Source organism: Eupeodes corollae, chromosome 1 (genome assembly GCF_945859685.1).
Source record: "Eupeodes corollae chromosome 1, idEupCoro1.1, whole genome shotgun sequence".
NCBI classification, from domain to species: domain Eukaryota; kingdom Metazoa; phylum Arthropoda; class Insecta; order Diptera; family Syrphidae; genus Eupeodes; species Eupeodes corollae.
Window position 1 is genome coordinate 14,073,841 of NC_079147.1, and position 22,713 is coordinate 14,096,553.

Consider the following 22,713-nt stretch of genomic DNA (forward strand, 5'->3'; position numbering starts at 1 on the left):
ATCCTTGGTGATTTATTTGAAGCTAGCAAATAACGAATGCCCTCACTCCGCAGGTGACACACCATAAATCTCATTGTTGCTAGATTTTTCTTATTTATTTCACTTACAGTGAATTATTGCCAAGGATTTTTCTGTCAGCACACCACACCAAAGAATTGACTTTTCCGGACTAAACACCGAAAGAATCAATAAAGTCATATATAGAGGTGTCGAAGAAAAACACAAGTTATCATCACTGGGCATGTTTTGATAAGCAAATTAGAAAAAGACTCACGGGAAAGAAGAGAATGAAAAAGGACACTTTGTTTCCCAGGACAGCATCGCTTAGGGATTCTTCCTGTTCACTCATTAATGCAATAAATTCCACTTTGCCGCTCGTTGTGATTGTGTTATGAAATTTGAGCTCCTTCCCTCTATTATGCGATGAAGGAAAACAAAAGACCGTCTTCATCTCATTAATGGTCTTCAAAGAACTTAAAGGTCTCTGATGCTGTGTACAATGGGAACAAAAAGTCTCTGCTGACATCACCTAGCAGTCAGCATTATTGTTGGCTCTATAGTCCTTGTTGGTGGTCCCATTGTATGTGTGTGGAAAATTTGATTCTTTACAAAGAGTCCGACGGTAATTGTCCTTCTTCTTGTCCAATTCCAATTCTAAATGGATTTCGATTTCTCCATTAGCTATATACGAATAGAGGATAATCTATCCCACCCTCATGTGTTTTGTATCCCACGCACAATAAAATTCGATACACATAGTTAAGAGGATTCCATCAGGGTTGCCTCATCATCATCATCAACATTATAGCCTCTATGAGGAATAACGTACCTGCCAATCACTTAACATATCCTTGCGGATTGATCTTCGGTCGGATTTTAACACCTTACATATGCATTCATACTTTTTGTTTTTGCCTCCAATTGGATTACAATAGAGTGAACGAAGGACGCGTGAAACATTTAATTGCTGATGTGCAAGGACATCAAAGTAAGCTGCCGACATGTAATATTAAGGTAGGGTATATACCTAATAATGTAATACAGGTGTGATGAAGAAAGGAAGAGCGGTGGTGATGGAATAAATCCGGGATTGTGCAAGGCTACCAAAGGCTGAAGCCAATTTGTTTTGATGTTGTTTGGCAGATATTTTATAGGTATTTCATATTTATTGAATTCGGTTTATGGTACCGCTAAAAGGATATATACGGAGCACTGCGGATTGGATAACTCTCTGACGTAGTGTGAAATTCATTTTTATTGTTTTCAGAGCAGCAATAAATTTTTGCTTAATCATACCGAAGCACAAGGTATAGATTTACGTCAATAAAGTCATTCTAAAATAAAAAGGTGCTGGGCGTTCTTTGGAAAATATTGATAGTTGTTCTTTGATTAAAAATTGGTGTAGATTTATAAATAAAACAGGTGTTTTACTTTTAATAATTTGACCAACTAAGTTTTATTCTGCAGAACCCTAAGCTAAGAAGTTTAAAGATATGTTTGCAGGATTAGAAACAAAAATTTAACCGAAGTGTTAGTCATAAAGGCCATTCATCAGTTTCTTAACAAGAGGTTTTAGTGTATTAATAATAATTTCGGATAAAGTATAGGTTTTCTTCACGAATAGAAAAATGTAGTGCAACTTCTTTCGCTAGAATATTTTGTGAATGTCATTTTTACGACTTATTCCTAAAATAGTGGTCTTCTGGAATAGCTCGTTATTATTTCTTTCAAAACAGTTGAACAGTAAAATTTGTGTTTTCAATCAGTTTATCCTTGAGCTAATTTTTGGACACAATTTTAAGCACTGATATTTTTGTCGGCCAAACCTCACGAATGTGGAATGAATTACCTGTCTTCATATTTTGCACTCAGTGAATCCTTTAAATGTGAATATACACAAAATACTTTATGTATTAGCAAACTTTATTTTAAAAGCTTGATAACTTAAAATGATAACAGAAAGACATAAATACGGCTAAAATCAATCTTGGTAGATACTTCCAAGGCATTTATTCTTTTGATATGATTTCCAACATCCGTCATCCGTATCTACGAGTTATACATGGTTCATCCGATTGGTCATCACTCTACTTCATTGAACAATTTTTTTTAAAATTGTCTGTTTTGTTTGGACGCCACAGGATGCGTTTGAAATCTGAGTGAGTGGTTTCAACTGATATCTCTCGATACATTTTTTCAATATCAGCTGTTACGACGACTGGATATGTTCTCCATCGCAGAATCAGAGTTGTGAGTGTATCTTGAATTGTTGGACCTAGCATGAGGCAGTTGTTTAGTGACATTCCGGAAGACGATTTTGCTGAGGCATTAAATACAACCCGGAACTTGGTTGTTGTATTTTCTTCTTTAATCACTGCGTGAAGAGGCAGGTAATAACAAGGTTTGTTTACTTCATTGCTGGAAATCTCTTCCATATGCCCAAGATGTTATATACTCTTCAATGCACTTGTTGTATTCCGCATAAAGACTTGGATTTTTTAATAGCCTCTTTTCGTTCGAGACATACCTGGCAATAGCTGACTTTTCCGAAAGGCCAAGCTTTGTCATAGGATCATCTTTTCACGGCATTTTGACTTTATACCGTCCATCTTTTATCCTTTGGACATTTGTAATGTATTGCTTTTCGGCCATCTCTTGTTCGTGAGACAAAAAGGGTTTCTTTTCGATTTCCTCCTGTTCCCAAAATGTTGATAGCTGTTGATCGAGCTGTGATGTACTTTTTATGGAAGTTGATGTAGTTGATGCGCTTCTAGCTATGGGACCAGATAAAATCCAGCCCAGTTTGGTCTTTTGTGCAGTTGGCATACCTTTCTTCAATCCCTCCAGCAGGATTTCACCATATGCATCAGCTTCTAACAATACATCGATCTTTGATCGAGTAAGGAACTCTGGATCTGCAAGTTCAGTATTCTTTATGTCTACGTTAACATTGAAGTTTGTGCATGTCGATGGAAGACTTTCTGTGATTCGTCCTAGAATGAGGGCTGTGGTGTGTATGACTTTATTTGACCATTTTTCTCTTATGTTTAAAGAGACCTGACCAGCTCTTCGGTTTGTGGCGTTTATTAAACCCTTGATAGTGACGTTAGCGGGTTCACGCTTGAGTCCTAACAACTGCACACAATTTTCGGTGATGAATGAGTTTTGTGAGGCTTGGTCTATTAAGGCTCTTTACTTTATGTATTCACCGTACAATGATCTAAATTTCTTTGAGAGAAATACAGCTAGGTCCTCCCATGATGGTTAATCTGTTTTGGCTCCCCATACCAGTTCCAATTCTTTTCTGGTTTCCATATCTAACTTTTGCGAGGCCATATAGACAATAAATGGGTCCCAGGACTTCGTGTCAATATTTAATGCCTTTATTCCAATTAGTGTCTCGTTCGTTGTGTCCAACAATTTCTTGTAATTTTGTGCAGTTTCAGACTTAACATTTGGGATGCTGAGAAATGCTTGAAAGTGGGATGCTAGTAGTGTTTTTTTGTTGTTGTAACGTTCAAAAAACATTTTCATTATGCATTTTTATATTATACACCTTAGCATGAAGTTCATCGCACGTCTTCCATACTGTTGCTAACTTCTCCGCCGGATTTCAAAGTATTGCAACGAATACCGATCTTCTGAGTCTTTCGAAAAGTTTATTTTTTTTCGTTTGATTTCGTCGAAATTCAGTTTTTGAATTGTTTCTACTGATGGTTCCGCCATTTGTTCCTTCCTTTTTTTGTATCGATGGTCGAATTGGCTGTGTTTTGAAAATTTTGCTGATGCAATTTGGCTTCTGTGGCGACTTGTCTCTGTGATGAAGGGACTTGGATTATGTAGCGACTTCGTTCTTTAATGAAACGACTTGGCTTATGTAGCGACTTGGCTCTTTGATGAAGCGAATTGGCTGTTGTAGCCGATTGGCTGAATCCGGCTCGAAGGACCAATGTTTTGTCCGCAGATAAAAACCCTTGAGACTATTCATTTCCTATGGAAATACATTTAATTTCTTAACCTAAATATTTATTTATTATTTCTTCAAAGAATTGCTTGTTTGAGGGCATATTCCAATAAACTCACCGACTAGGGATCACTCAGCATCACAACTCTTGGAAATTAATTCGTTCCCAATTTGATTCTGCAATACATTAAGCCCGCTGTATACAAGTTGTGATAATCATCAATTTTATTGGATATAATAGTGATTCGTAAAATATCTTAGGATTGTCTTTTCTTATTGTCGAAGCCATATTCAACCAGAAAGGATATCAAAAGTGAACAGTGTAAAATGGACGAAGTGTTCAACAGTGACAATAAATTTAATATTTTTTAAAGTAAATTTAAACAATTCGAAAGCGTTATTGTAGCGTAAATCGACTCATAATAAGCTTTTAAACCTTACAGTTTGAACTGCTTACAGTTTGGTCTGATAACTAATTTATTTGAGATTTGAATAAATCTAACATCAAAATACACAATACTACAATACGTGTAGTAATAGTTACTTACTTAAGGTGGCGTTACAGTCCTGGGTGAACTAGGGCCTCATCCAACAATCTTCTCCACCTAGCTTGGTCCCTAGCTAAATGCCTTCCGTTGCGTTTTGGGTGAGGTAACTTTTCAGTTGTGCGCGCCACCTGATCCGCGGCCTTCCTCTTATGCACTGTCCTTTACTATACTCAATTGCTTCCTTAGCCCAAAGAAACAGCGGTAAGCAAGAGTAATTTTTCGTGAGGTCGTCATTGCTATTGTTTTCGGCGTTCAAAGCGGAGCCTAGGTATAAGTCCTTAACTACCACAAAGTTACGTCTTCTAATCGTGACATTTTAACTGCGACGTGCGTCAGTGTTTTTAGTAATTTCTTGAACAGAGTAAATTCCTTGTTTTACCCTCATCAACCGCTAAACCCATTCCTGACAAAATTGCTCGCACACAGGAATGGCTGAGAGTTCTAAGTCACTAGGCCCTAGTTCTTAGCGCCACCTAATTTTATTTATTTAACAGCTGAACCCATTTTCACCACCTCTGACTTAATACATGACAGTACATTACCTTGTCTAAAGTAATTTTTGACATCGAAAGATGTTGTTAAGTTGTTTCCAGCCTTTATGGAGCGGCGGGAATTCTCCAAGGTCATCCGGAAAAAACGGAAGAGTTTGGAAGCTCGTTCCTATAGATGCTGTCATATGCCTCCTTGAAATCGAGATGGTAGATGTAGATTTGAGGTTCTTGGGTTTCTTTCAGGATCTGCGGTGATAGAAATATTTAATAGATTGTAGACTTTCATGGTCTTAACTAAATCTATGAGGAACTATAAGGTTGTTGTCGATGGGCTTTAGACTTTAACATATTATGGCAGAAAAATTTTTTTCAGAGACGTTAAGGAGACTGATTCTTCTATAGTTGGTTGCAGTTTAGAGGGTATCTGTACGAGCAAAGCTTTTTTCACTCTATCTGCTAAGATTTTAATCGCGAATGATCTGATGAGCAAATCTTCACAGATAATTATTTTTACTAACTTCAAACAGAAAAAGTCGACGACGTGACGGTGGAGCGAATTCAAGAAAAAACACGTAAGAAAAACAGAGTTTAACTTTATGGTAAGGTGGTCCATGCTTGAATGCCAGATCCTTCTTTTATTTTCTTCTTTTTCTTTCTTGTTTTTAATTTTAGTACATTTTTGTAACATTAAAAGATGGCCGATGGTTTTTAGTGGCGGAAAATTTGAAAGTTTAAGAATTTTAGTACGAATTTAGGATCTTGACATTTTAAGCTATAATCGCAATGATTTTTTATTTACATTTTAGAATGTTTAATTTGACTAAATTTAGGTTAGTCAAGTTTAGACTTTAAGTTTTACATTTAAATTAAAGTTTAAGTATTAAAAATATCAAATTGAAAATAAATTTAGTTTTTAGTCAAAAGTTAATTTAAATATAGATTTTAAGTGAATTCAAAAAATTAGTTTAAAATTCAATAATAGGTTGATGAACTACTTGTGCTTCAACAGTATCTTTTTCAGGAAGACGGGATTTTTGGCTTTCGTAGTATATATTTAATGGATCGTCCTGCCCGACAGCATAATTTGGTTCGTCTTCACCGGTATCCATAAATGGTCCTTCTATATCATCAGCATTTACTGCGGTTCAACTACAATGTTTCCATTTTCGTCTTTACAGCCTTCGGTTCGAGGTTTATGTACGGGGTTTTTCAACAGGGGGGCAAACGACGCCATATTTTTTGCCGCTCTTTTGAAATTTCTTTTGAGTAAGGTTTGCCATTTCATGATGAATAGATATACGAGCCAACAACGAGTCGAAACTACTAAAATTTTCTACCGAAATTTGGAGTCAGTGGGCTCAACATTAAGACCACTACGTCCAATTTAGGGTCGTCATAATCTTCCTTACATATCAACAATTAGGCCTTTAGTGGAAAAATTTGGATCCACAGGCACAATACAAAATATTCCCGTGCCAGTGAGACAGAGAAGTGCCCTTAGCGTCGAGAATATTGCTGCCGCTAAGGGTTCAATTGCAAACAGCCCAAAAGTGTCTTTCTCACGTCATTCTCAAGCGTTTGGCATCTCTGTGATGTCGTTGTGGCGAATTTTGCGAAAAGATCTTGGCTTACATTCTTAGAACCCGTTCACACGATCCCGAATCGGTGGTTTTGCCGTATCGTCGATTTTCAAGTATGAGCAAGTGTCAATATAATTTAAATGAGTATATTCAGACGATACGGCATTTAACTGTATACGTCTGAACACAGCAACCGAAAGGCACCGAATCGAGAAAATATCCGATACGGTGAAAATATCGAACCGTCTGAACGGGCTCTACAAGATTAAATTGACGCAAGAACTGAAGCTGCTTGACAACCAAAAGCTTTATATGTTCGTGAATTGGGCTGAGCAATAACTATAAAATGATTTGGATTTTCATCGAAAAATCATCTTCAGCGATGAGGCTCATTTCTGGCTGAATAGCTTCGTCAATAAACAAAATATGCGGTATTGGTCAGGCTACAACCCACACGTCCTCTATGAGTCATCATTACATCGCGTAATGATGACTGGGGCGTAATTCCTCCATGATGATCAAGAGCAACACGTTACTGTGAAGTTACGGCTACCGTTCAATGACAACCGAATATTTTTCGCCCCAATTGATTGATATGGACTTGGAGGACATGTGGTTCCAACAAGACATTGCCACAAGTCACACAGTGTCACAATCAATTTATTAAAAACCGTGTTGGGAAAACGTGTGTTAGAGGCTTTGACAGAGGATGCATACATCTTTTTAAGCAAGTACCATTTCCCCAGTTATTGTAAAAGATGAAAGAGAGGTTTAAATGCAACCTTCTAAATCACTAAAGTAGTGAGAATCAGGATCATGAAGATGTTCAGTAAAAGATTTCCTAAAGTATTTAGCAAAAACATTTGTTATAGTTGTTGGATCTCAGGAGATTATGTTGGAGACTGTTAGACTACTTCCTGTGGGGTTACGTCAAGTCTTTGGTCCATGCCAACAAGCTAGCGACGGTTGATGAACTTCGTACGTAAATCGAACTTGAAATTGCAGCAATATCGGCTTGAAAACCGTAAAAATTGGCTTCATTGTCTGGACTTCTACAAGAGTGCCCGTATAGTGGCTATGCAAAAGGATTCGAATTAAACACATACTGAACGTACTTCCACAGGAATAAAGAATTTAATTGATATCCAAAACCGTTTTTGCTTTATTTAAATAAACTCTTGTAGAGCTTTTATTGAAAAACCCCATACTTCCGAATTTCGTTTCACCTGCTTTTAAAACTATCGATTTTCATTTCTGCTTTTTAAACTCTCAACATAAACATCTTCAAGTTGCATTCTTCTTGTTTAGTTCCATTTGCCTGCCTGAATTTTAAATCAAACCATCGAAGTAGTAGTAACAGTCCCAATTTTTATTTCAAAATTGTAGCAATTTTGTATAAAACAGTTTCAAATTAAAAAATCCAAAAATAAAGGGTTACTTACTCTCTTGTATTTACACTTAAAATTTCAAACTGATTTCGGTTTTTAATCAGATTCGTCTAAATTTTATTTCAAGAGTCACATAAAACGAATTTCAATTTATTTCAAACCAATTATTCGATTTCGATTTGTTAATTTCTTCAACTCATATAATAATTCCACATGTGCAGGAATACAAAAGTTAAGAAAAGAATTAAAGAAACAAATGTACCTCAACATATAACCATCACCTTTACCACCATCATCAACCTTTAAATAGCCAAAAGGGGTGCAATAAAATCAGTTCGTGCCCTCTGCTCTTCGCCAATTTTTTGTGTGTGTTCGTTGATGTTAATGTAGATGGTGCTGCACAGATTTAGATACTTTATTTCAATTTCACCTCGCGAGCGAGGAGGTGGAAATAAACCACCGCCAAAGAGTTTCTCTTTGGTGGCGGTCGCAGCGGCTGCGGCGTGGCGGTCTAAGATAAAAGCGCGCGGTATCCTTTGATCGGTTCACTTTATAAAATACTATGGTCACGCCTTAAAGGCATTAAACGAGATGGCGCTCAATATATGTTCGTTTGGCCATGGACATGGCCCTGGCCCTCTCATATACCCCCTCAGCTAAAATTTAAGTTTTTTGTATTTTATTCGATACGAAGATGCTTGAAGCTCGAACTCTTTATATTATCATTATCAGCGCTTGGGTTTCATTCAAATGCCTCAAGAAGTTCTAAATATCGAATAGAATAAAGTGGATCCATAGATGAAACTTGTATACGGATTTTAATCTATTTGCAAAGAAGATGAACTATCATCATTCCTGAGTCGGACACGAGAATGCGGTCTATAATTGACAAGGTCCGTTTTATAGACGTTCCGTGAAAGAGCTACTAAATGATGAAGCATCTTCCCTATTAGATTGATTTCTTTTAATGTCATAGACACTAGCACCACCTGTCTTCTACTTGATCCATTATTAATTTACTTAATCACCACTTTCAGGGAGTTGCGCTGCGCAGGCGCAATTTAAATGCGGGCATTCTGAGTGATGTGATGGCTGCCATGATGCAGCGAGGTGTGCACTTAAAGACGAGCTGTATAAGTAAGCGTTCGATGCTCACCTGTCCCGGAACAAATTAGAAAATTTACCTAACGCGCTAATGTGCTGCGACAAACTCTAATGGCTTCGTACACACACTTTAACGTTGTGTCGTCATCGTCGCAACATAGGAAAGCCACAAAAAGTCAACTTGAAGGTATAGAGGTGGATATACTTAGTTTGAACAACACAAAAAAGCCTCGACAAAAAGTAGTTTGCGGATACTAATAGCGCAAAGAGGAGTTGTTTGGTTAACTGGAAGAGGTATTAATTGCAAACGACGAAATTAATTTTCTGCTATAGGTGTAGCCTCTGGGCAAGAGGGTAAAGATGTATCTATAGAAATACTTTGTTAGACCATTATACCTGATAAACATTAGAACTTAAAAAGGTATGTAGGTATAAGAAGTGTTAACGACCTCGCTGTGAGTGTCTTAAATCAATCAAGCGATTTTATGTGAAAATAAAAATTTTAATAATGATGTGAGCCTAATTTGCATAAGTCAATGATGATGTGCTGGTCTTGAACGAGTGCGGGTATTTCTAGTTCTTTGCAGTAAAGTTTTTGAACTTATAAATAATTTTAGAAAACACAAAATCTGTCATCTAGTCGTGTTCTAAGTTTGTAGGTCAATTAATTTTAGTTGTTAACTTACTCTAGTTTTATTTTCACAACTTTCTATATACAATTTTTAACCAATTTACAATTAAAAGTACACATAATTGACTTATCTAAAAAAGAAACTTTTTCGAACTAAAAAAATTCAGCATCTACTTGATTTTGTCAGTTTATGTAGGTTCATTAGTTATCGACGGTTAGTTAAGTTAATATTACAGCTTTACAAAGCTCATGATGAATTAGCATCAACTAAATAATTTTTATAATCATTATTTTGTAACGGATATATTTATTTTTAGGTTTATTTTTGCAATGTGCTGTTATTTAATTTAATTTTGTTTGTTGAGGTTATATTTCTGTTTAGAAGTAATTAAGCCTCAAGAGATCGCCGCAATATGTCTTGTTGACCATGAATTATTTTCATTCATTTTTAGACTTCTTAAAAGTAACTTAGGGAAGCAATTACAACTAAAATGAACTAGAATAATCCTTCAACTACCGGTAAGGAGTAAATGCTTAAATTTGCAAACAAATCGTGGCAACTATAAGCCCTTTGAGCCAATGTTGTCGAATTTGGACTAAAAATTTAAATATCCAATATAATTGTTTTTAATTGGATAGACTAATTAATATTTTCAAAAGTTTTGTAATAAAAATTAGCTGGCGCAACAGTACATGAAGAACCAGGGCCTAGTGGCTTACAACTCTTAAGCATTCCTGTTTGCAAGTAATGTTGTCAGAGATGAAAAGGGCCTATATGCCAAATCTGAGCGGTAAATTTGAGAAAGCACTTTTCATGACAAGAATTGCTCTTGTAGGATTTGTCATTTCCTCGCTAGAGGCAGTACCTGTGAAAAAAGTTAGTTTGCACCGGCAGGGATTGAACCCAAGACCCCTTGCATGGTATGTCACTCCAACGCACTAACCGTCGAGCTACGCGCACTAACTTCACTACGGGTAGCTTCAGATTAATTTTAGCAGAATTTTGATTAACAAATTTAGGGTTTAAGTTTTAAAAACAAAATTTTTGCAACTTAAACGCATTAAGAAAACTTCGGATTCTGGATTTTGACCTAACTTAATTGTTTCCAATATTTAGTGTTCTCTCTGCTAAATTATGTTTTAGTTTAGGGGAAATAAGATTATGTATAGTAACAAAATATGCGGGCTGAAATTTGTTATGGAGATATTTTGATATTTTTTACCCCGGAAAAATGACGCATGGTAAAGTTCTGGTTGTCTGATCGCTTTTACGCCTAAGCTACTGAACAGATTTAAATGAAATTAGGTAAGGAAATTTCAAGGGTTTGAAACTTAAGAAAGGACATGAGTTACCATGGGCAAATTTTCCGGGGAATCTGATAGCTTTCATTCCTAAATTACCAAAGATTTAAATAATATTTGGATAAAATTGGCATTACGGGAAAACAATGCATTCCCAATTCCGTTAAATGCAAATCTGCTCCCAAAGTGCGATAGATTTTTTCTATATTAGAAGCAAAATGGTGACTGTTAAATCCTCAACAATTTTGGCATAAGTTTAAAAATGAAAGGTAGGTAGAAATGGCGATCTCAAGGCAACCTAGGCTGAGATCCAATTAGCGCTGTAGTGCGCTGTTTTGATAACAAAACTCGTTTGACCTGTGATAGAAAGGGAAAGATTTATAGAAAAGCTTTATAGCGATTATGTTAGAGCCATTTTGCTCATCAAGTTCGTGAAAGAATGCTTTTCCAAAGTATACCAAAGCAGGGCATTTGCAATGGAAATGGATTATCTTTACACTTTCGCTTTGGTCACTACAACTACGGCAAAAGGTGTTGTAGGAGATACCCAACTTCTCCGCATGAACTCCTATAGGCCAATGTCCGGTACAAACCGCAACAATCCTGGCTATGTCTTGCCTTGGCCTGCATATAAGATCGTTTGTACGGGTTTTATTATAGGTGGGCCATATCTTCTTAGATATAATGCAGTTGGGTAAATTGCTCCACCTTCGGTTTGATTCAGTTTGGTAGACCAATTAAGATGAGGATGTGGCCGAGTTATTGGCTTTGACAGCTGCCTGACTGTCTGTAAAGATAGCAGCATTTTGGTTTTGGGTTGGGCTTTGTTTAAGTATCTTACAAGCCTCCCTTATTTCCAGCAGTTCAGCCTAAAAAACGCTAGCAAAGTCAGGAAGAATATAGGATTAAGCTACATTTAGGGACTCAGAAAAGATCAAAGAACCAACTTCTCACTCCATCTTTGAGCCGTCAGTAAAAATGGTTGTGTCAAAATCTATCTACACGATGTCATCCTTCCAATCTTCTCTGGATGTGATAAACCTGAAAATCCTTGCTAAGGCTCAAAGTAGGAGTGCAGTAGTCAGTGTCTACCGAGATAATATCTGAGGGAATCAATTTCGTTGTGTTGTTGTGACCATAAGGTTTTGACAACCAGCTGTTTGATTCCTTAAACCTAATAGCGCTGCAGGAAACTATGTATTTAATAAAAAGGTCGATCGGTAGAAGATCCAAAATAATGTTTAGGGCGTCCGTTGGGCAAGTACGCATGGCCCCTGTGGTGCCCACGCAAGCTGTTCTCTGAACCTTCTTAAGCTTATCAATATAAAAGGCTTTGCTAAGAGCAGGCCACCACACAATCGAACCATATTTTAAGATTGCACGTACTACGGCTGTGTACGTCCATAAAATCATCTTCGACTGAAGTCCCCACTTTTTGCCAAAAGTTTTGCTGCAGGCGTAGAAGGCAATACAGGCCTTCTTAACCCGTACTTCAATATTTAGTTTCCAAGTAAGTTTAGGTTCGAGTATAACTCCCAAATATTTTGCACTGGAAGACTATGATAGGATTTGACCGTTGAATCGAGGTAGCGTGAAGGGCGGTACTTTAGTTTTGATGGTAAAGATATTTGGCGGTATTTTACACAGATTTCAAGAACAAAATCCGACTGCTATAGTTTACAATGAGTCGTTAACTTTTGTAGAAGATCACGTTTTAAGAATTAAATTATGATGCTGTTCTAGAACAGAGAATAACAGAGGATGTTTCACTTTTAAATTCAGAACAAAAAGTAGTTTTCGACACGGTTATATTCAAATTTCCAGGGGAGAAGGTAGTTTGTAATTAGTAATAAAGAAGTTTTGTTCAAGTTAATACGTTTTGTTTCTTATTTTAATCAAAAAAAAAAACCCTGCAGCAGTGTAAATTGTTGATTTGGGATGAATGAACAATGTCCCACAAAAAAGCATTTAAAGCTCTAAATCGTACACTGAAAGACGTCAAGAAAAACCGGGCTATCATGGGATGAATGGTGGTTCTCTTAGCGGGACCCTGCCTTTAGACAGACCCTGCCGGTAATTACAAAGGCAGATGAAATAAACGCATGTTTGAAAGCATCTGTGTTGTGGGTATATGTAAAAAAGTTTTGTCGGACTACGAATATCCGAGTACAGCTCTACTCTTCTAAAAATTAGAGAAGATTGTATGCCAACAGTATGTAACGGCTCGATTACGTTGAGTCAAGAATTTTGTCAAATTGTTTATAGCACTTTAAAAAGTACTGTATCTCCAAACCTGTATATAAATATAGGCAATAGGGAGTGGTTGTGTTAGAGGGCAATTTTAGCTCCAACTATAATAAGATAGCTAGACAGATAAACGAACAAATTATGTCGGACGTGAAGGGAGATATCGTCGAGTACCTCTCAGTAGACAACTTTATGGACACGGAGAAAGTAACAGCATGCCCCATAGAGTTTCTTAATTCTTTGCAATTATCAGGGATGCCTTCTCATAAGTTGAGATTGAAGGTTGGTGTTCCAGTCCTCTTCATGAGAAAAAATGACGCATACCAAAGTTATGTAATGGTACACGGCTACAGAATTCTCACCTAGGACCAAATATTATAAGAGCTAAAATCATGATTGGAATAGCAAAAGAAAAACATTTTTTAATATCCCGCATTTCGATAATTCCACCCAATTTGCCGATCAGTTTAAAAGTGTGCAGTTTCCTCTAAAAGCAGCATTTGCAATAACAAAAAATAAAGCTGAGGGCAAACGCTGAAATTTGCAGATGTAAATTTGGAACAAAAACAGTTTTACCTAACCTATGACAATCACACTTAGTATGGCCTCATCCCATCTCGGCAATTCAAACATACGTACAAAAAAGTGCAGCTCAGGTTTTTTCATACTACTATCCAAAAATACTTTCTAATGCGGAGGAAGTCGCGGGTAAAAGCTAGTATTTTATAAAAGAAAGATCGTGTATTTTAGTCCTGAGAAAAGCTACTTCCTCGATCATCACCGGCCCTCGGGACTGGATTCGAACACCTTCTGAGTTTGAGTGTTGTTATATAACCAAGCTGTCTAAGACGTTAGACTTTTATTCTTTAATTTAAATCAGTATCGCTATACAGCCTGTACAGTTCGTCCTAAACGAAGAAATTTTCTCTCAAAGCATCCTTAAACGTTAACATCTTGTTTTGAAAAGATTCAACCCTCAACGCCATAAACGAGATAATGAAATGCTGCAGAGAGTACTCTACAACTCAATTGCCTTCTTGTGATTTAGTTGACAGTAGAACTGCCTGTATATAGATACTGTGGTGTCATTCAAAAATTTCTCTCGTTGTTTTATGTCCACTGCGGAAATGAGCTATCATAAAGAAGCTTTAAAATCATCTTGATTATTACACAAAAGGTTAAGTTCCATTCCACATTCTCTTGCCAATTTTATCCAATCAGTACACCAACTTGTTTTGGTTCGTATTACTTGAAGCGCTGCTATCTTCGGAAGCCTATTATTGATCATCTTCATAACTCGCAAGATGTAATCTTGCTTTTTTTGCAAGTTGCACTAATTGCAACTTTAGCCTTAACTAGTTTCTCTCTTAGATGAGTTTCCACATGCTCAAATTTTTTGTTAAGTGAACTACAAGGTATTTGAATTCCGTGACAAATTCAATGACCTCTCCATTATAAAACTATTTTTCTTTTCAAAATTTTGGACTTATTAAGATTCACCATCGAACTCCAAAGCTGATAATATTGATACAGGCGGTTTATCATTAACTGTAATGATTCAGGTGATGCTGCCAAAAGAACAATGTCGTCCGCAAAGAGCAATGCTTTTATTGTTTGTCCAGCAAAGTCTCTGCCACCTAGTAAGAGGTCTCTAAGATCTTCAATAAACAAGGCGAACAGACTCGGACTCAATGTACAGCCCTGTCTGACTTCCGATCGTGTTTTAAACCCTCTCGACAACTCTTCTCCATAGCAATTATATCTGCATATAGATTCTGAATAACTCTTCCGAACTTCCATGACATTCCGTTACCATACAGCATGTAGATTATTCAGGAATGTTTCTGCGATACTTTCAGGGGAAAAAAGTGGTCAACCTCGAATAACCTATCCTTAAGCCTGATTGAAACTCCTTTAAGAGCTTGCTGGGTTCTATCCATTTATTGAAACCTTTTTTAAAAAATCTGCGTGAATATTTTATATGAAGCATTTAGAAAGGATATCAGTCGGTTGATTAGCTCTGCTGTGCCAAACTTATACAATTTTTCTGGTATGCCTTCGGTCCGCATGCTTTCCCATCTTTAAGTTTCATTACAGCTGAAATCACTTCTTGGTGCAGCATCAATAGTTTCATTTTTAAAACCCGGAGTAGCGTATTGAAAAACAAGTTTCCCTTCTGTCGGATTCAACCAATTTAGAAAGTGATCTGCCAGCTGATCAGAACCTATCCTAAAATGGATTGAAAACTTTTTTCCGTTAATCTGCTTTGCCAGGTTCCAAAACTCTTTTCCGCTTTTACAGGACGCTAATCTCTTGGATTCAGCTTCGAAGAATGCTGCCTTCTTTAGCTTACATATTGCCTTGAAAGATATATTAGATTTATGAAGTAGCCATCATGCTCTAAGCCAGCTAAACGATAATTCCCGTGCTTTTCTACACTCTACATCAAACCATGGCTCTATGAAGTTCTCCCGTGGATTGCTGCTGGCAGCAACAGTTGAATACGACTCATTGATTATTTTATACAGCTTGGATGGATCACAATTTCTTTGTCTTAGCAGTGAGATATCAAGCCTTGTTTGATATTTCACCTCTTTTGTTGGTTTCCATTTCAGTTTCGGTTAAAGTTATTTATGCAGGCTTATTATTACAATGGGAGTTCAAATCAAAATGCATATCGATATCGTGCACTTCCTGATTTCCAAATGTTCGTACAATCGGAAAAATCGTGCCAAATATCAGAAAACTGGTTCTGAAGGAGATGTGAAAATACTGGTAGATGCTCGAACAGCTCGTATTGCAGAAAATATTGCTGCAGTTCTGGATAGTGTGGCTGCAAAGCCGTGCTTAACAATTACACAGATCATGCTTGTCATTGATAAACATTATAAATAAAGACTTGCGTTTACGCGCCAACAATTCAAAATTGAGGTACTACATTTCGCAAAAAAGTCTTAACCTCTTTAAATTTTTAAGTTACACCTGAAGTCTTAAAATTCCTAAACGAAATTATATTTTATACAAAAATAGTTATAGTTAACACTTTTTCATAAAGCCTTTAAAGCATGTTAGAATAGTCATTATTTTGAGTTCTAAAGAACGTTTTTCTTTCACCTTAATTTCTTCCGTATACAAAAAACTACGTCAAATCTTTCTTATTTAATTTCTTTGTATGGAAAGAAATACTAATGATAGCTCTTTTTATTCTACGCCCTGAATTCTAAGTAGACTAAATCCGGAACTGTGTTGTAGTTGACTTCAAAAACTATTTCACTAAACATATTGGTGAAGACCGCACAGAAAAAGCTTTGGGAGGTCGGAGATGGTGTTACTAAAAATGATGCGGTCAGTTTCTATTCAAAAAATACCACTCATCAGTTATAAAGGTGTTCAAGAATATTGAAAAACGAAAAAAAATAAACGAAAAACCCATTTGAACACCCTAATCACACTTATATCTATTATAGAGTCAAGCTTCTGATTGGATGGGACAACGGGTGGGAGATCAAAGCCGGTTGGAGAATGTATCATCTCATGTATAGCGTAGCGGTAGGTCCAACTCTTTTGTTCTTTCAAATCGTTCGTGTTTCTTCGTCATCGTTATTTGTACGCCTAATGACCATTGGAATTTTCTCAGGTGTTTCATTCTTCATCTTTAACTCCGCATCACACATACCTCTGATGCGCTTCCTCGGCTGAGAGGGATTTTAATGGCATCCCGTTTAAGTGGATAACTAGCTACCGCGCGTTTGAAGGTTTCCTTTTATTTCAAAGTCATAAAGAATCTTTTTGAGCGATGGATATGCGGACTACGGACGCGGAGGAATCTTTTCTTTAATTTGTCTGATGAACATGTGCTACAAATTGAGATGTTTGTTTGTTTGACGTTTCAGTTCACACATTTGACAAGTGCACTTTTGTCGGTGCTATCGATATAATAAATGTCAATTTTAGGCCGCTTCAACTGTTTGCTTTGTTTGTTTGTTTGTTTGTTTGTACAGTGAAGAAAGAGAAGCAATAAAACTCAAAGGTCCAAAGTAAATATACAAACATAGTGGTACCCAAATCACATCCTTTGGCGGAAGCACAGATTGGATATTTCAATTTCAGAGAGCAATTAGGTGATTAACCTGATGCGAGGAGAGCTTGTGATGGGAAAATTCCTTTTACGTATTTTTATTTAATTCTCTTTTAGATTAATAATAAATGTTTGCTGAGTCGCCCTCGTATCCGTTTTCAAGAAAAAAGATACTTTGTCATCTTTTTAACTCAACCATGATGTCTGACATTATTTCGCATTAGAGTTAAGTCGGTTCTTTGTTTCATTTTGTTTTTGGCGCTGCTGGCGCATTGGTGTCAAATTTCAAAGTGAATTCGAATGAATTTGCAAAGATTTGCTTCGATGAACGAGATTCATTACGTTGACGGCTGTCTGGACTTCCGTTATTCGGAGCTGTGATGTGATGCCGTGAGAAAGTTTTTTCTTGAAACAATGTGGCGTTAAATGAATGACGTTAAGTGACATTTTTTAAAACTTTGCTGATACTTTTAGTTTATGTCACTAATAAAAATTATTAAAAAAAAAAAACATAATGTATCAAAAATATACATTATGTAGCTATGTTGGTGGAATTTTTATAACTGTTTTAAAAATGTGGAAAGTTTGGTTTTGTTTAACTTATTTTGGACGTTGGCGTGACGATGCAACGCATAAATTTTCTAGTTTGGTATCAACATTCTGAAAATATAACCTAATAAAACCTTTACCACTATTTATGAGTATCACTTTTGTCAGTAAAACTGAATACCCATCTAGATATAATCGGTATTTATGATGTTTTAGGTTTCCTAATAGGCTTTTCACATCAAGTCCAAAACCAGGTTTTCCCGAAATTATCGGTTTTGGTAAAAAACCTACAGCGAAAACTCAAGTTCTACCATACATTTTTGTATGGGAAACCACAAGTTTTATATAAAACCTCTTTAAAACTAGCAGCAATTCAAAGTTGAACTAAGCAAACAAACCTTCCGAAACATTCAGTGCTCAAATTAATGTAAACAAAACAGCTGATGGCTGCTGTCAAAACAAATATTTCATTTTCAAATACATTTGGATTGGTAAGTAATATTATTTATACAATTTCCTTACAAAATAAGAATTATTGCTTTTTGTTTTTATTTACAGAATATGGAAGAAAAAAAAAAAAAAGGGATAGTTTGGGAGCGTGGCAACATACAAAATTGCGGTTCTTTTATGATCCTTCAGAGTTTCAAACGTTTTTTGTTAAGCGAGGAACCACAATTCACTATGGCTACTAGCGCGGCGTGACGACCCCAAGAACGAGAAAGACTTGCTCATAATTCGTAATGATGTTTCCAAGGGATGCGCCTTCGAACTCGTCCCCAAAAATATGTTCGAAGCTTCCGCTTAACTCCTGGAGAAACACTTTCCGGTAATTCCTATCAACCACAAGGGTTTGGGAGATATGGGAAAGGCGATTAGTTCGTTTGTGGAGTAGAATAAGTATGAAAGAAAATCTCTGGTGGAGGCTAAGTCACAGCGGGCTAGGAAAATTTGCGCCAAAACATTCCACAATGTGCGAATCGTTGTTGCTTTGAATAAAACCACAACAGTGGGCTATCGCAACTTGATGAGCAGCCTGACAACATCAAAAATATCCTCAGTGCACTGGACAAAAAAGGCGAGTCCTCAAAGGAAGAAGCCAAAGAGATAGTCATGGGGAAATTACAGCCCATCATAAGCTTCAGTGATCGCTTTGAATGAGTGTGATATTGGTATGAATTTGGAACTATAGGAATTGACCTTTTCTGCTCAGGCCATAATGACAAAGAGGATAACTGCAGCTAAGCAAGCTTCGTAGTTCTTGTTGGTTCATGTCAATAGCCCATTCCACCCGTCCCCAGAACTTCAGTTGAAAATCATCTTCGAGACGAGCAAGGGTTAAGGCCTTGTCTGCGCTGATATGCTGCTCTATCTCAGAACAGGAAAGGTTTATCGACTTAAGAGTGTCGACGGCAAAGACAAATCCTAAGGAGAATGTTCGCACTTCAAGACTTTTCAAAAAATTGAATCTTGAGAGAATACATTCCATATAGAACATCTTCAATGTGTGAAAGGAAGAACTTGGATATTTTCATTTTATCCGCATCCGAGACGGTGGGTGGTGAATGGTGATATACGAGGAGTTTTTTATATGTTCGTTACGAAACGTTTGTTAAACCACTCAATGACGGTTTTCCATTCGTTCTTTTGAAGCTCATATAGATCTTTGTCTTCCTGAAAATCAACTTGATAAGTACTTACATAAGGCTTAAGTTCTTGCATTTCCAGATCCTTTAGTTCATTGCAGAGTATATCGAAAGTTCTGCGGGTCATTCTGAAATGTTGTTTGAAATTCTCATCATCGTTCATTTCATGTTCCGAAAAAAAGCTGGTACGTACCTGCATAAAATATTTAGATGTATATATACATAGCTTCATAATTTCCTATTAATTGAATTGTTATAAAAAGCTAACCTTTTAACCACATATTTCCTTGTCGATTACGATTTTCAATTGCATCAATTAAAGCTTTTCTTTTCATTCGAAATTCCAAAACTTGCTAAAAAAAACCGACGTTTTTTTATGATAGAGGCTTGAGATAATGAAAAAAGTTTAACAAAATCTTCATATTTTGTTCAACTTTCTTTTTATGTATTAAAATCAATTGGAATTGGTTAGTATTCGTTTTATTTTCACAAATAATTTGAACAAGAAGAACAAAACTTTTTACTCACAAATTTGTTCATCAATACAAAATTTGACAGCCGGTGTTAAACAAATTTAAATGTCAAATGAAAACGTCTAAATGTTCGGTGTGAACGATTTTCGGGTTTTCGAAAACTTTTTGTCGAAAACCCGGTTTTGGGTTTGGTGTGAAAATTCTATAAGGTTTGTCTCCTTTTCAATCTGGCTAAAAGCTCTATATACCTACGTTCAAAACTTATGAATAATTGCTATGGACTGGTTCTTTAGTAATGTACATATGTACATAAGAAGACGAAGAAGACAATATCGAACCCTTTCCCTCCCTTTCAATGAATCGTAAGAGCCAAAATAAATTTTACTGCTGGTCCTGGGAACTACTTGTGCCCATAGTCAGTATTGTAAATTATTAATTATGTTTAAGTTAAGACATGACAAAAGCCTTTAAAGCTCTATGTGTTACTAGCAAATTCAATGCAATTAATGCTCACGATAAAATGACGGGAAAGGCTCGAAATCATACTTGATTTCTTTACATATGTTCGCTTCAACACTTTCGTAAATCGTAATATTTCTTGTTGCACCCTTTATTCTAATATACTATATAACGCATTATGTAGCCAGTTGCATTCCTCCCCATAACCAATCGAAACGCACACTGTGGCAAAACTTTTTTTATAATTTACAGGCACTCAATGTCCTTGAAAGTTTCAAAGTTCAAGCACAGTTTGAGATTTCGGGAAATAGGAAAAGATTTAAGAGAAGGTATACTAATTGGTACATTGATCTTAAAGTTTTGAATATCAAACATGGGTAAGTACCCGTGGCATGATGGTTAGTGCGTTGGTCAATGATCCAAATTTGGTGCAACGAAAGAGTGCTGCTACTCGTAGCGCTATGAGGAGAAGGATGGAGAAAAAGACGAAAATGATGACGTCAGATGCTGAATGCTCAGTGGTTGACGACGATATTGATTACGTCTCTGAAGAAGGAGAAGGTCACTACAGGTCTCAGCCAACTAAGGCTGAAACAAGAAGCTCGCCGCCAAAAAGAAGCAGCGGAGCGAGCGCAGCAACAACAACAGCAGAAACAAACAAAAAAACAACAACCACAGCAGCAACAACAAAAGTCCGCATCCATAAGCACAGAGACGGTGCAAAATAAAAAACTGTCGTCAACAGTCACAGGCCCAAATGCTGAGGGCCCATCGACCTCAGCTAAAACAATGAATCAGCAACAACAGCAGCAGTAACAGCAGCAGAAACAACCGCAACAGCAGCAGAAACAGAAGCAGAAACACCACAGCCCAAAAAAGAGAAGGTGCCACCAATTAGGACCTACCGGGTTGACCTGCAGGACCTGAAACAGGTATGAAAGTCGGCCACTAAGGGCAAATTTGTAATAAAAATTTTGAATGACAACGAAAAGCGTTATTCGGTACAGTGCTTCTCACTGGCCGAATACAATTTACTTAAAGGCGTGCTCAAACAGGCCATCGCTGAGTTCTTCAGCTACACGCCTAATAGCGAAAAATTTCAGACGGTCCTTCTGAAGGGCACAAGTTCCTGCACGGAACCAGAGGAGCTCTTAGCTGAGCTCCGTCAAAAAGCCACGGACGATCTCGATTTTATCGGGGTCAAGCCGTTCACTACGGTGAAGTCCAGGCGAGAGGGTTATAGGCTGCCAATATTCCTGGTAACATTATCGCCCCAAAGCAGTTTTGATAGTGTGAAGAAAATCACATCTCTCGACTATCAAACTGCACGCTGGGATACATTAAAAAGGCGCGACGGCATTTTACAATGTACTAACTGCCAGAGGTTTGGCCATGCCAATGCCAACTGCAATATGCAGTTGCGTTGTGTGAGGTGCGGAGAAACCCACAAAGAAGGAGAATGTAAGCTGGGGAATGAGCGGGTTGAGGATTTGACCCTGCTCAAGTGTGTCCTTTGTGGCAACCAAGGGCACCCGGCCAACAGAATTGACAATTTCGTGATAAAACTCGTTCGAGGTCACATTGCAAGAGCTATGTCTTCGACCAACAATTTAATTTTCGGGGCGTTCTATCCGAACGACGAGTATTTTGAAAGTGCACGCTTGAGCGGGTTCATTCCACCAGAGGCATTCCTCTTTTTAGACAAATGCGGTCTGATACAGGCAGTTCCGTTAATCTACCACGTCAGACGAAGAACCGTGGATAGGCGACTCCTGTACAATCGGGACGTCATGGCACAAGGCGGAGCAGAGCTCCTTCGGTTCAGTAGGGCTGTGTCCGAACGGGACCGAACTGATAGGGTGAAGCAGGAGAACCAGTTTTGGTGGCTTGAATCGGCACTTGATATTGGGTGGTCGGGATGTTGTTTTAAGCCTTGGCCTTCTTACATACTTGTTTTATAGTTTTAGGGTTTAGTTTTAAGTAGAGTAGGCATGATGGCACAAAAAGAAATAGAAAAAAAAAATACAAAAAAAAAAAAAATTAAAAAAAAGAACATTAAAATAAAATAAAAAAAAAACATGGAATACAAAAAAAAATAAAAAAAAATAAACAACAAAATATGAAAAACAAAAATGTAAGATAGTTAGATTTGCTGCTGTGGTTGTTCTTGTTTTAAGTAGTTTATAGGTAGAATAGGTAGTTTAAGTTAGTTTTAAGTTTTATTTAAGGACCTTATTTTAAGTAGTTTGTAAGTAA

General features: G+C 37.0%; 1 protein-coding gene across 1 annotated transcript; it reads right to left on the minus strand.

Annotated features, from left to right (window-relative positions):
* Positions 1 to 2,580: 2,580 nt before the first annotated feature.
* LOC129944560 (uncharacterized) lies at positions 2,581 to 6,112 on the minus strand. The gene is made up of 2 exons (XM_056054119.1): positions 5,999 to 6,112; positions 2,581 to 3,135 (listed from the first exon to the last, which is right to left on the minus strand). The coding sequence occupies exons 1-2, from the start codon at positions 6,110 to 6,112 to the stop codon at positions 2,581 to 2,583; spliced, it is 669 nt and encodes a 222-aa protein (XP_055910094.1).
* Between the last annotated feature and the right edge of the window lie 16,601 nt (positions 6,113 to 22,713).